The sequence below is a fragment of the Vipera ursinii genome (genome assembly GCF_947247035.1).
Source record: "Vipera ursinii genome assembly, chromosome: 1".
NCBI lineage: Eukaryota > Metazoa > Chordata > Lepidosauria > Squamata > Viperidae > Vipera > Vipera ursinii.
Genome location: NC_139512.1, coordinates 337,185,788 through 337,200,524, shown reverse-complemented (window position 1 = coordinate 337,200,524; position 14,737 = coordinate 337,185,788). Strand labels below are relative to the sequence as shown.

The 14,737-nt window shown below is 42.2% G+C and overlaps 1 protein-coding gene across 2 annotated transcripts in view; it reads left to right on the top strand.

Annotated features, from left to right (window-relative positions):
- Positions 1-14,737, top strand: part of LIMK1 (LIM domain kinase 1) — a gene marked incomplete at its 5' end in the record, with an annotated part of 55,050 nt that overhangs the window by 6,468 nt on the left and 33,845 nt on the right. The window contains one exon of one of the 2 annotated variants that reach the window (XM_083376477.1): positions 1,306-1,470. The exons of the other annotated variant lie outside the window; for it this stretch is intronic. Within the exon in view, the coding sequence (XP_083232603.1) occupies positions 1,421-1,470 (50 nt within the window). Of the gene's footprint in view, positions 1-1,305; positions 1,471-14,737 lie in introns of those variants that run through there. 2 annotated transcript variants of the gene reach the window in all.

The following is a 14,737-nucleotide window of genomic DNA, read 5'->3' as shown; positions in this document are numbered from 1 at the left end:
GTATTAGGTAAAGGTAAAGGTTCCCCCGCACATGCGTGCTAGTCGTTTCCAACTCTAGGGGCCGGTGCTCATCTCCGTTTCAAAGCCAAAGAACCAGCGCTTGTCCGAGGACATCTCCGTGGTCATGTGGCCGGCATGACTAGACGCCAAAGGTGCATGGAACGCTGTTACCTTCCCACTGTAGTGGTCCCTATTTTTCTACTTGCATTTTTACGTGCTTTCGAACTGCTAGGTTGGCTAGGTGGTAAAAACTAAGCAAGGCATTAGATCTTGAACAGGTTCAGTTAGATAAGGATGTTTTCTGAATATAACTTAGTGCTATCATTAGGATGGTTACTGTGTGTTGTAAATGAAGTTCTTATTTATTTTAATCTTGCCTTTAAATGGATTATAACCTGCCATAAGATCTGAGCTATAAATATTTAAAATAAGTAATTGTGTTTCCTTGTTGGGGGGTGGGGTGGGGGGGAGGAGACTAGGATGTAGAGACCTGTACTCTTCTTCTGTTTCTTGATTCCTGCTCTCTGTTCTTGGTTTTGCATCCCCCACCCAATCACTCCTTCCTCTTTCACATGGCTGGGGCTGAGCAACTACTAATAGCAATAGCAGCAGCTGGTTAACACAAAGAGTTGGCTTGCCTGCTATGCATTAGCTGGAAGACCTCCTGTGTCCTCTGGCTTGCCATTCTTTGCTTGTTCAGCACTAAGCTGAGTCCCAGAGTCCCAAGCTAATCTGCCTGAGGCCTGTCTCCTTTCTGTCATCCGGCCGGAAATAAAACAACCACTCTCTCACACCCCCACTCAGGAGAACGCAGCTCAAGGGAGGACGAGGGTGGGGGTGGAGAAGCTGAGCAAGTGCTGTGGATGAATAACATTATGTGTCAATGTGCTGGTGATATTCCCCTATTCCAGACTGCTGGTTTGATGGTTGATAAGGCACCAAAGATGCCAAAATAGTAGAGTTGTTGATCGATAGACAAGCATCTTGGGCTGCTTGGGCAGAGTTCCATGGAAGTCACATGGATTCAGCTGTGCATCTGTCAATGAGGTTCCAGCAGCCAGACCAGGACTGCTCCACTGCATTGGAGGGCTGGCGTTCAGAGGAAAAGTTGTACAGAGAAGGCATGCACGCAAAGGAAGTTCTGTCCCACTGTGTGATTACAAGACAGCTTCCTCACTACTGGTAGTTAGATAGCAGAACAGACGCCTGAGTCACAGCAGTGGGTGCCGATCAAGGGGACAGTGCCCCTGTTGGTCACTCCCCTGCCTCTTTGGAGTGAGTGGACAATTGGCAGAGTACAAAGGATACTGCAGAGTCTGGGCAGACTCCAGAGACCCTCTGAAGGCAAGGACCAACATGCCTCTGGTCGCCCTTTAAGTGCCATCAGTGGACAAGTGACAAGAAGGAAACTCTACCAGCCATGCTGGCTACTGTGCTGAAACGCAATCGCCTCCGGATGGCGAGAGCCAAGTAAGTTTCATTTGGCATTTGTACTTTCTGATAAATCTCTGAGTGGCTGAGTTGTATAAGCAAAAAGGTTTTATAAGGTTCGGAAATCAGAGTGAATAAACCAGTTTCAGCAGGTTTTTTTTAAATTAAAGTAGGATAAAGCATGTCAGCGAAGAGTTGGGGTGTGCAATGACTTTCAGTTGTGTTCTGATCATTTGCTCCGATGCTCCCAGTGCTCTGTTAGATGCTTGGCGGATCAAAGCGGTTTTGCAGTTGATGATGAAGTTTCCAGCCCGCAGCTGAAGGACAGCAAAAGTTCACATCCGTGTGCAAGGGAAGGCCATATTTTATTACCCCCACAATGAAGGGAGGGCTAGATCCCTTGTGTCAATGCTGCTTTGTATTATTTGCTTTGTGTTGTGCATAATTTTTTGCTCAAGAAGCTCATTAATCAAATCTACAGGTTTCTGCCCCAAGGATCTTACAAATTACATTCAACAGTGAGCAAAATGGGAGAGTCGAAAAGATGAAAGGGTGGCCACAGCAAATGACTGCAATGTCCTGTACTTAATTTTAACTTTAGATACAGCCAAGAATAAAAGACCGAAGAAGAGAGCTTTATAGGAACCAAGTCTTTATTTGAAATAGGAGCGAAAAAACACTTGCAAAAACAACATTCTCCATATCTCCATATCTCTCACAAAATGCACGACTTGCTTGTGACTCAGCCATGGTTTCTGGTATCATTTATATATTTTTTTAAGAGGGAAGAAGTTGATATTACAAAAAAATGGTGCATAAAGATCAATTGGGATGCCTTGTGTGTTTCCGCAAGCAGTGACACAAACTTTCTGCTTAGCAGTCAGGATCTAATTAGATCCTCTTGGTGGAATCCTTTTAACCTTATGGTGGAGGCATCAGACTAGAAACAGGAGACCGTGAGTTCTAGTCCTGCCTAAGTCATGAAAGCCAGCTGGGTGACTTTGGGTCAGTCATTCTGTCAACCCAGTCTGCCTCACAGGGTTGTTATGGGGAAAATAGAAGGAGGAAGGAGTATTAGGTTTGTTCGTTACCTTGAGTTTTTTTAATAAAAATACAGGATTAAAAAAATCTAAATACTGCTCTCTGTCTTAATTCTAGTTAAAGCTGCAATAATTATAGCAATAGCACTTAGATTTATAAACTGCTTTGTAGTGCTTTATAGCCCTCTCTAAGTGGTTTACAGAGTCAGCATATGGCCCCCAATGATCTGAGGCTGAGTCCACCTTGAGCTGGCATATTATTCTTGATCTGGCCTTGGATTTTCTTTCCCAGGATGGGGTGGGGAGGCTACCACCCAGAGAAGCAAGGTACATGAGTGTGGGAGAGGGCAGAGTCAGCAGCTGGGCTCCAGAGATAGTTGTGTGACATTATTCGTTATTCGTTAGCTGAGGAGCAATGCAGGGAGTGTGTCTTGCCTTCCTTCCCTACACTTCAGATTTGGGAAGCAGGATCAGGATTATTCAGTAGAACTGCTGTTATAGCCATGATGATTAGGAAAAGAAATGCAACTTCAAAGATTAATATTTTTTTTTACTGGGAGGAGCTGAGGAGGGCTGTTGCCTGAGTTCTACTTGTGGGCTTTTCTGGGGCTGTTGGGTAGAAAGATGTCTTGGTTCAAGAGATTAGCACAATTGCCCACAGATATTTGGCTTTCATTAGAAACAGAATGCTGGGCTAAAGCATTGAACGGAACAGTAAGGATGTGGTTCTGTTGTTGTTTCCTTGTGGTCTTGCAATTTCCTTCTGTGCTCATGTGAACTAGTCAGGATTGTGTAGTTCTTGCATCTGGGCTTGGTTGTGGCTGTTAGGAAACAAAAATTGACTAACTGTGTCAGTAATCTATCCCATTGCTATGTTCACCCAGCACACTTTAACAAGGTCATTCAACAACTTAATATTCAGAGGTTCTCACAATAAGAAACATAAACAACAAAAACTTAAACAGATAAAGGGGGCTTATGCAGTATTCTAAGGCTCCCCCCATGGTAATAATTAAAATATACAGTAAACCTGTAAAATATAGAGCTCCCCCTGAGAGCTCTTGAAGCCATTTCAACCTCCATTGTATGTTAATGGAAAAATTTCAATGGAAAAAAATTTCCATTGAAGCTCTTCCAAGCCCCCCCTTCCCATCAGAACAAATCCCTCCACAGCCCCCACCATTCTCCCAGAACCGATGAAGCTTCTTGGATGAGAAGTGAAATATCGTCTTCTTCTTCCTCAAGGGGAAAAAAAAACAGTCCAGTTGCCTTTTGAAAAAGCTCGTGTGTTATGCAAATGCACCTTTTTAGTCTTCATTTGACTGTTTAAGGGTGTTGTGGAAACACATCCAACATACAGGATAGATCTTCTCTGTAAGTTCTCTCTCTTCAAATCCCTCCCAGGGCCTTAATTGCTCCACTGTGCTGTCCTTGCCTACAAAGAATGTGGTCCTGCCAAATGCTAAGGGGAGCTGAGAAGATTGGGAAGCTGAGAAGATTGGGAAGCAGCATCCTTGAGAGGATAGCAGCTGTGCAAGGGTTAAACCAGCGAGCTTCTGGATTGGTTAGTCATCTTCTCTCTAGAGTTTGGGAAGTTCTGCAAGGGTGATGTAATGGGGTGGCCCCCGAGTGATGTCATTGCTACTTGACATTCTCCGCCTGATTCGAGAAAGGTGGGTGGGCAAAAAAAGAGGAGGGGAGTGAGTAACAAATGAAAGCACGCTACAGTTGAGTATCGTTAGAAAGCTTTAGGCTCTGCTAAAATGTTTAATAATTTAGGGGGAGGTCCAACACAAGACTCCAGTCTTGTGTTGTTTTTTCTATTGCTGACGCAGAGCTATAGGGGGACATTTTGCTGCTGCTCAAGAAAGCCTCATAAAGAAAGTAGCATTATGGTTGTGATAGGCTTACTTACACATTGCCATGGCAGGTTTCTTGCGCACCACCATTTAGTCTGCATTTTACTTCAGACCCTCTGAACGATCCTGTCTAATCCAGATTTCCAGGCTACTGTAAAGGCTATGCTATAATCACTCTACCTACAGCTACTTAAATCCTAAAACTTTTTGGTATTTATCCAAGCCAGGATGCAAGCTGATCCATATAGATCCTAGAGTGCTTCACTTGTACGAAACACCCTAGTATCCTTCTTTATGGAGTTGAGATCACAAGGAGCAGCAGTTACCTGTACCAGCTAAGCTTCATATTCTTTTGCCCTCATCAGTCAATTCCATTTCTTGTGAATCTACTAATCCTTTCATTATCTCATCTCTCTTTGAATGCTTCCAGCTTGAACTTGCCACAAAACAAGTTTTGGACTATACGAAAATAATGGAATGCCTGAATAGCAAGATTTTAGGACTGTATTCTTAACCGGTTGGAATATACATATTCACACAAAGCAGACTGCTTCTGAGACCAGCTTAGCTGAGAAAATGCCCAGTGGTCCCTGGGCAAGAGATCTAGACAAATCACAACTCCCTGGGTGCCTGTTAGATGACTCTCTCCCATGTTCTGCATTTGGGTTTGCAGTTAAAACCAGAGTCAATCTGTATAGAGTGTAAAAGGACCTTGGAGGTCTTCTAGTCCAACCCCCAACTCAAGCAGGAGACCTTATACCATTTCAGAGAGATAGCTGTCCACTCTTTTCTTAAAAAACCTCCAGCAATGAAGCACCTACACCTTCTGAAAGCAAGCTGTTCCACTAGTTAATTGTCTTCACTGTTAGGAAGTTTCTCCTTAATTCCTGGTTGCTTCTCTCTTTGATTAGTTTCCATCCATTGTTTCTTGTCTTGCTTTCTATTGCTTTGGAAAATAAGTTGACCCCCCCCCTTCTTTGTGGCAGACTCTCAAATACTGGAATACTGCTAATACTAATATCATGTCACCCCTAGTCCTTCTTTTCTCTAGAATGGCCATACCCAATTCCTGCAACTGTCCGTCATCACAAGCGTTGTGGCACAAGATAATCCTTGTCCCTTGAGACTATCATTGCAGTTGGCTACCTGGAGTGCGCAGGAAGGAAGGGGAGGAGCAATTTGTTAGAAGCTATGCAAGTCTGTTGCAGCAGAAAGAATGGAGGCTTTCAACTCAATGCAGAGGAACGGGTACCTTTGCACAGCAGCATGCAAGCTGTTTTCCCAGGGTTTTGTTTTGATCGGCCAGCAGGCAAATGTGGGAGGCAGACTGAGACAAGGGGGATCCTGGCTGCTCCAGGTGATGTGCCCAGAAATGGAAAAACAAGGCAATAGAGGGAGTTAGCAGACCCAGCCAGCTGCTCCTTCAGATTATTATTATTTTTATTATTTATTGGATTTATATACCACCCCTCTCCCAAAGGACTCGGGGCGGTGTACAGGGCAATTAAAACACAATATACAGCACATAATATACAAAAATTAAAATAAATTAAACCAAGTAACCCTAAGCAATAAAACACATTCTAAAATTTAAAAAATGGAATTTAAAATCTAAAACCCCAATCCCTCAGTCCAGGCCGGCAAGTTCAAATAGCCAAGTCTTCAGGTCGCGGTGAAAAGAGCAAAGGTCGGGAGCCATCCGGAGCTCAACAGGAAGCTGGTTCCAGAGGGCAGGCGCGCCCACAGAGAATGCTCTCCCCCTGGGGGCTGCCAGTTGACATTCCCTGACCAACGGCACCCTGAGGAGGCCCTCTCTATGGGAGCACACAGGACGATGGGAAGTTAACGCCGGCAAAAGGTATTCCCATAAATAATCCAGGCCCATGCCATTTAGGGCTTTATAAGTCATCACCAGCACCTTGAATCTCACCCGGAAGACAACTGGAAGCCAATGCTGGGGCTAATTTGAAGGATTCCCTTCTTCCTCTAGAGATTTCTAGGAAACTTTCAGTTTAATCCTTGGGATTTGCCAACCATGGATTGGGGGCATCTAGTGATTGTCTGGCACATTTTCATTTTCATTGAATCCTGCATTTAAGCTTGCAGAAGGACTTTTTTCCTGTGTTCAGTGGATGATGGTTTAAGATTTCATAATGATGCATTCCTTTATTGGAAAAGGAACCCCACTGAAAACCATAGCTTGCTTACAAGCAAGGTTTTCAAGATATACTTCTTTTAGTTGTTACATGTTTAATAAGATCATTCAAAGTGGCATTTTTGCAGAACAATTATGATTTAAACCATTAGAGCACCTATCTTGCTGGATGGGGAACTCTGGTACTTGCAGTCCACATATATTATAGTTGCTGAGGTTGAGAAACACTGCAAAGAAGTAGAAAATCAAGGCATTAGGCCTCAATATTGCCGAACAAAACATGAAGGTAAACATTTGCTTCAAAAGAAATGCGTGCACCGAAGACCTTTAGAAACAGCAGTGCATCTCTCCTGATGTGGTGCAGTTCTGCCACATTCAGAGCAGCAGCACCAGAAACATGTTTTGTGAAACATCTAAAGCAGGGATTCCCAATACCACCTTGGCCATGACCCAGTACCAGACTGTGGCCCATTCAGAACTGGGCCAGAGAAGCAGCGGGTGAGTGCGCACAGGCAGCTCCATTTGTGCACGGAACCATCTCCTCTGCCCCCCCTCCCCTGGCTGGGCTGCAAAGCCAGAAAGGTTGGGGACCGCTAAATGAAAGAAAGATCCTTTTCAGGGCACAGGTCTAAATTTTGACTCGGCCTGGAAAAACAAAGTTACTTGAGCATATTATATAAAAAGCGTGAAATAAACATGCTAACATCCTAAATTCAAAAATGAAATCCAATAGCAATCAGTGCAAGAAAATAAAAGTGGTTATTCCAGTGAAAGCATTAAACTTCTTTAGAAGATTGAGATGGTAAATCCTAAAATATTTGAAAAAACAATAGGGGCATTGGGGGATGAGGGAAGGGTTGTTTTAAAAAAAACGGATGACTGTGCAACTGAACACATGGATAAATACGTAGAAAGGGGCAGAGCTTTGATTGCATTTCACAATCACCACCTTGATTTTTTTGACCTTTTATGGATGCCTTTGAGGAAGATAATAACATGGCACCAAGTGATACACAACACTGGAAATGACTACGGTAATTCTCAATTTATGACCATAATTGAGCTCGGGGTTGCAATCATAAGTCGTGCCAGTCCATAAGTGTGTCATCACACGACCATGCCAGATTTCATGACTTTTTTTTCAGTGATGGTAAAGCAAACATTGTGGTCGTTAACCCAACACTGCAGTTGTTAACTAAATCCATTGTCTGCAACCAACATTCTTTGCCAGAAACTGGAAGCAAATGTCAGCTTCTTGTAAAAACAGTGTAAATCACAGTCAGATGACTGTGGGACATTGCAAACAGCCCTAAATGCAGGCCAGTTGCTGAGCACCCAAAATGCAGTCATGTGACCATGTAGGAGCTTGGTCATCAGTACTTTGAATCTGGGTCATAAGTACCTAAAACTAAAACATATAAGAAACAGTTGCTGGAATTGGGTATGTCTAGTTTAATGAAGAGAAGGACAAGGGGTGACCTGATAGCAGTGTTCCAATATCTCAGGGGCTGCCACAAAGAGCCTTGGTGGAGCAATGGGCTAATGCCTCCTTAAGTAACACCAGCTGCCTGCAATTAGTGCAGGTTCGCATCCCACCAGGCTCAAGGTTGACTCAGCCTTCCATCCTTCCGAGGTAGGTAAAATGAGGACCCAGATTGTTGGGGGCAATAAGCTGACTTTGTAAAAATGCCGCTGGGGGTGTGTGAAAGCCCTAATAAGCAGGCATATACATAGAATGAAGGCTATTGCTAAGCACATTGATTTGTGCTTTAAATTGTAAGCCGCCCTGAGTCTTCAGAGAAGGGTGGGATATAAATGGGATTAAAATAAATAAAAATAAATAAATAAAGAAGAGGGAGTCAAGCTATTCTCCAAAGCACCTGAAGGCAGGACAAGAAGCAACGGATGGAAACTAACCAGAGAGAAACAACCTAGAACTAAGGAGAAATTTTCTGACAGAACAATTAATCAGTGGAACAACCTGCCTCCGGAGGTTGTGAATGCTCCAATAATGGTAGTTTTTAAGAAGAGACTGGACAGCCATTTCTATTCTATTCTATTCTATTCTATTCTATTCTATTCTATTCTATTCTATTCTATTCTATTCTATTCTATTCTATTCTATTCTATTCTATTCTATTCTATTCTGCCTTTTGGGAGATAGATTGTAACTTTGAACGGTCATAAATGACCGTTCGTAAGTCAAGGAGTACCAAAAAAAAAATAAGAATTAAACATTACATTGAAACCCTTGGCAATTAAATACCCATTTGAGTATGTAAAGTTCTTTACAAGTGTTATCAAGGAAAACAGTTTCCTTAGTTCCACATGCTGCATGTTTCATAGAAAGGGTGGACATCACTGCCAGAAGATTTTGAAGTATCTGTGGCAAACTCTCCTGTGACCTCTGTTAATGGGCGTGTTGTTGTTGTTGTAAATATTGCTAAATCTTTCTAGTGAAGGTGGATCACTTTGCTGCCTTTTGTGGGAGATCGGTTAAAGGGAAACAATATTATTATGCACGATCAACCTCAGACTGGCCCAACATATTTTACATTTCTTACCTCCTTTTTCTCATGAAATACCGACGGGGTTGGATAATACATTTTACACTTCTCACCTCCTTTTTTCTCATGACATACTGACAAGTTAGAAAGAGTCAGTGAGGTCAAGCCTTTGAAAGCCCTTGAAAGCCTGCTGAATTTCTGGTTTAATCCTATGGAATTTGCATTCCAGAATGAGATAAGCCCAGTTGTTAGAAAACAGAAGGCCAGGTGAATAGACCTGTAGAAGAATTAAAAATTGAAACAAAGAGAAAGGAGCTTTATATATTTCCATTAGATAGAAGATTGTAAATTTTTTGCTCTCATATGTTAATTCATCTATACCAGAGGTCCCCAGCCCCTGGTCCATGGACCAGTACCAGGCCACGGCATGCCAGCAACCAGTCCACACAAACAAGCAAAGCCCCATCCATGAGATGCAGGCAGCACACAAAACCATGGACCCTCCGGTCCACGGAAAAAGCCTCTCTCCACGGAACCAGTCCCTGGTGCCCTGATCTAAACAAAGTAAGGGCAAGACTATAAAAGTTAGCTGCTGTGAATTGCACTCATCTCTTCTCCAGACAAGATTCTGATCCATGATAGGATCATATAAAAAAAGGAGTAAGCGGTTCAGAGCTACGTTCACCAACCCCGTCCCCCAAGACCTCAGGTTTTTGTGAACAAAAATGGTTAGAATAGAATAGAGTAACAGAGTTGGAAGGTACCTTGGAGGTCATCTAGTCCAACCCCCTGCTCAAGCAGGAAACCTTATACTATTTCAGACAAATGGCTGTCCAATCTCTTCTTAAAAACTTCCTGTGTTGGAGCATTCACAACTTTTGGAGCTAGTTTGTTCCACTGGTTGTTTTCGCCTCCAGTCCCCTAATCATCTTTGTTGCCCTTCTCTATATTCTTTCTAGAGTCTCAACATCTTTTTTTACAGCATGGCGAGCAAAACTGGATGCAGTATTCCAAGTGTGGGCTTACCAAAGCATTATAAAGTGGTATCAACACTTCACATGATCTTGGTTCTATCCCTCTGTTAATGCAGCCTAGAACTGTGTTGGCTTTTTTGGCAGCTGCAGCACACTTCAGCCAAATCATTGATGAAGATGTTGAAGAGTACTGGGCCTAAAACAGAGCCTTGGGGTACCCCACTGCATACTTCCCTCCATGTAGATGCAATTCCATTGAGGACTACAGGTTGAGTGCAGTTACGAATCCATCTAGTGATGATGCTGTCTAAGCCACATTTTTCTGTCTTATCAAGTAGTAGGTTGTGGTCCATTTTATCAAATTCCTTACTGAAGTCCAAATAAATTATATCCACAGCATTCCTCTGGTGCACTAATTTTGTCACTTGGTCAAAGAATGCAATAAGATTTGTCTGGCATGATCAGTTTTTGACAAACCCATGTTGGGTTTTGGTTATGACTTTGTTTGCCTCTAGGTGTTCACTGATTTGTTGCTTGATTACCTTTTCCAGAATCTTCCCAGGTATTGAGGCTGATAGGTCTGTAGTTTCCTATTTTTTCCCCTTTTTGAAGATAGGAACTACCGTACATCAGCTCTTTTCCAGTCCTCTGGTAGTTCCTCGGTGCTCCAGGATCTTTGAAAGATTGAATGTTGGCCCCATTTTTTTCTAAAAATAAAAATGGAAATGTAAGTGGGAAGCCAATGGAAGGCCTATTTTTTCATCCCCACACTTACATTCTTCTATGTTCCACAAACTTCTAGAGAAATATGTGAGCTGGTTTGGTCTAGTAGGTAAGGCACCAGGCTAGAAACCTGGTCAGAAAAGAAACCTTTATCAACATATTTACTGAAACAAAAATTACTATTAGTAGATAAAGGGAATGTGCATAACAAGTACATGAGACTTTCTTTTTTATTTATTTACTTCTAAGATTTATCAACTACTTCAATTCCAAGAGGTGGTATACAAATGTGTACAATGTCAAATGGTAAAAATGATATACAAATGTAAAACATAAAAATCCAATATACAGGTAATCCTCCTTACAGCCACAATTGAGCCCCAATTTTATGTTGCTAATTGAGAAATCTCTTATGTGCGTTTTGCCCCATTTTATGACATTTCTTGCAACAGTCGTTAAGTGAATCACTGCAGTTGTTAAGTTAGTAACACGATTGTTAAATGAATCTTATTTCCCCCATTGACTTTGTTGGAAGGTTGCAAGAAGGTTGCAACTTTGTTGGAAGGTTGCAAGGTTCACATGACCTTGAAACACTGCGACTGTAATAAATATGAGTCAGTTGCCAAGTGTCCAAATTTTGATCAGTGCTCGCTTCGGCAGCAAATATACTAAAATTGGAACGATACAAATTTTGATCATGTGATGCTACAGTGGTCATAAATATGATAAACAGTCATAGGTCACTTTTTCAGTGCCGTTGTAGCTTTGAACTGTATAATGCTAATATAACAATAAAATAAAAGCCTATCTTTCTGGCATCAGCATCTAAACATCTTCTTAAAGGGCCAACTTAGAGGGAAACAGGTTTAATCCTTTGAAACATCCTAGATTCCTAGAAGGTCCCTTTGTCTAATGAAGGGGAGTCTCCACCATTAAGACTACAAGTCCAGATGGCAGCAGCTCCTATTTAAATAGGGATTGCATGGGAAATATTTGATCTGAAATGCTGGGCTAAAGAAATTTCAGACAAGTGGTTGTCCAATCACTTCTTAAAAACCTCCAGTAATGGAGCACCCACAACTTCTGAAGGCAAGCCGTTCTGCTGATTAATTGTTCTCGCTGTCAGGAAATTTCTCCTTATTTCTAGGTTGATTCTCTCCTTAATTAGTTTCCATCCATCACTTTTTGTTCTGCCTTCTTCTTTGTGGCAGACCCTTAAATATTGGAACACTGCTTCTTGAACCCAGTCTTGAGGATGGATGCCTTGTGTTGGGCACACCTTTGGGGAAATTGTGTAGCTGTTGCCATAACCATATTCATGGGTGGTTTGCCTAGCTAAGGAAAACCTGTTTATAAAGTAATCCCATTTGGCCTCAAAGCTAAACTGTTAGATACATGAGGGGTGGGTAGTGTTAGAAAAGTTGATGACTGTGATTGAAACCTCACCCCTTTTTAAGCTGCATTGTAATATGCATTAAAAGAGAATATCAACACCCCACTCCCACCACTGCTGCAAACCTTCTGCTGAAAGGAAAAAAAATGTTCTTCAGATGAGTAGCCCCTTGACCTTGGGAGAGTTTATCACTTACAAATGTTATTTTGTTTTATTGAATAAGCCACAGTGACTTAGTCTTTATGTTGTGTGAATCCATAAACCAGGAGTGAGCTTTCTGTACTTCCAAGGCCAAATCTTCTTGTGTGATTTTTAGGCTAACATGCAGAATTGACTTGGGAGACCGTGTGTGGAGTAGTTGGTTCACATGGTGTGGTAGGATGGAGGGTTTGTTGTCACTGTGTGTTGGGGGGAGAGAGCACGGGGTGGGGAGGCTCAGTTAATCTCAATGTACACATGTTGTACATTGACAATAAAGGTTCATAAATAAAAACCAGATCATGAAAGACGAAAGCCTTTTTCTCGTCATAAACATACTGTCAAGACCACATCCGCGAGTAGAAGCACACAACAGCCAGCAAGAACGGGGGACAAACCAAAGGTCGTTTTATTCAGCTCCAAAGGGAAACAAAGTCAGCGTTGGCAGCACATCGCTCCCAACGCATATAAATAGCCAGCAGGCCCAAAAGCTCCGCCCCCACACCACAAACCAACATCCGCCCATACAGCTACATAAGCGTTTCCCCTCCCCTTCAGTTTCTTTTGCATCTCCACGTGCATTAGTCCGCCTTCCCCCTCTCCAGCATGCTGGTCTCAACAAGGTAAGTCTCCCAGGTAACCCCCACCCTTAACCCCAGACACCCGCCCCCACCACACCTGACCACACCAGGTGCTCCACACTCTGACTTAGCTTTTTCATTCAGGAACTCAAAGCAGCACATTCTTCCTTCCTATTTTTCCTTCCTATTTTGCCCCAGAACAAAGTTTTTAAGAAGGGACTGAACAACCATTTGTCTGAAATAGTATAGGTATAGGCTTTCCTGCCTGAGCAGGGAGTTGGGCTATAAGACCTCCAAGAGCCCTTCCAACTCTATTAGTAGTAGTAATAGTAGTAGTAGTAACAACAACCCTGTGAGGTGGGTTGGGCAGAGAGTGATTGGCCCAAGTTCAGAGTGTGAGCTTCTGTGGCTGAGGGTGGCCCAGGAGCTGAATTTCCCCATTCCAAGTCCAGTACCTTAATCACTTCACCAGCACCACCCCAATTGGCAGGATCCATATAATACACTTAACCAATTCAAATGTAATCCCAGCAGATGCATTCATACAAGATGGTTTGGCTTGGTTAATGTTAACCTTTTAAATTCTTTTTGTAGCTTATTGTGTTGGACAAATCCAGGCATTTGGTTCATTTAGGCTTCAGTTTACTCTAAATGAGTCAATAAATAAGTTGGGTGAATCCACACATAGAAACTCCTAGGCACTGTCATCAAAATTCAGTGAGTAAATCATAATGCAACTGCATACTTTTCAGGGGAGGCTAAATCAAATTGAAGCCATAATTTACCTATTTTATTCACCTCTCAAACTTTTTTTGGGGGGAGGTTGGGGGCAGAATGAAATACCATTGCCACCCCTTCCAGAAATGTCACCATTGGCTACTACTGTGACTTCTGTTAAGGTTTAAAATTATTTTTAATAAAAGACAGGCTTTCAAAGATAAAAAAGATGTGTGCCTCTTTGCAAGCCACAGTCACTGGATTCCTACAGCATGCTGAGCCAAAATGAAACAAACCACATTAAGCAGACTGATGAGGCCCCAGATCTATTCTCTTGGTTCTTTGGGAACGGCTGGAAGCAGGAAATATTGTGGGTGGGGGAGAAGAGAGAGATTCGAGTTTGTCATTTGATCCCAGAGCTTAAACAGAGAATTCAAGGACAAAGGAGACAGAGCTGAGAACAGCAATATGAAAGATATTTGAGACGTTTCCTCTTATTTCCAGTTTCATTTCCAAATTAAGCATAAAGTCAAGGGCTGGGGGAAAAATAAAGCCAAGGGGGGCAGGGGGGATGCCTTCAAATGAGCAGAGAATTTTTCACTGGAAATTCAGAAGCAAGTACAGTGGTACCTGGATAATCGTCGTTAATTGGTTCCGAGAGGTATAAAGAGTATCAAAACCCATGAGTACCAAACAGTTTGGCCATAAGGAATAATGTAAATAAATTTAATGCATTCCCAAACCAAAGACAATGCACATTTTTAAGGCAAGGTGTAAAAAAAAATAGGATTGTATGTCATAACTTTACATGAGAAATAAACCTAAAAATTAATAAATACCTAGGTTAAATAAAATAAAAAGCTTCACTTTACATGTACTGATGAAGAAAAAAAAACACAAAAACACACAAAAACGACCACAGAAGCTAAGATAAGACTGCAAGGGAATGTGCACATGGCAAGAGCTACCTCACAACTAACGCGTCCCTCATTGCTGGAAAGGGTAGCAAGTCACAAGGCAGCCGACACTGACAAATCCTAGCTTGCTTCTCAACCAAGATGTCAAAATGCTATTTGGTCACTATGATAACTGTCCTTATCTTGAGGTTGTGCTACTGTTCAAGGAATGTCTATTGGGAGCAGTACTGCTAACTCCTACA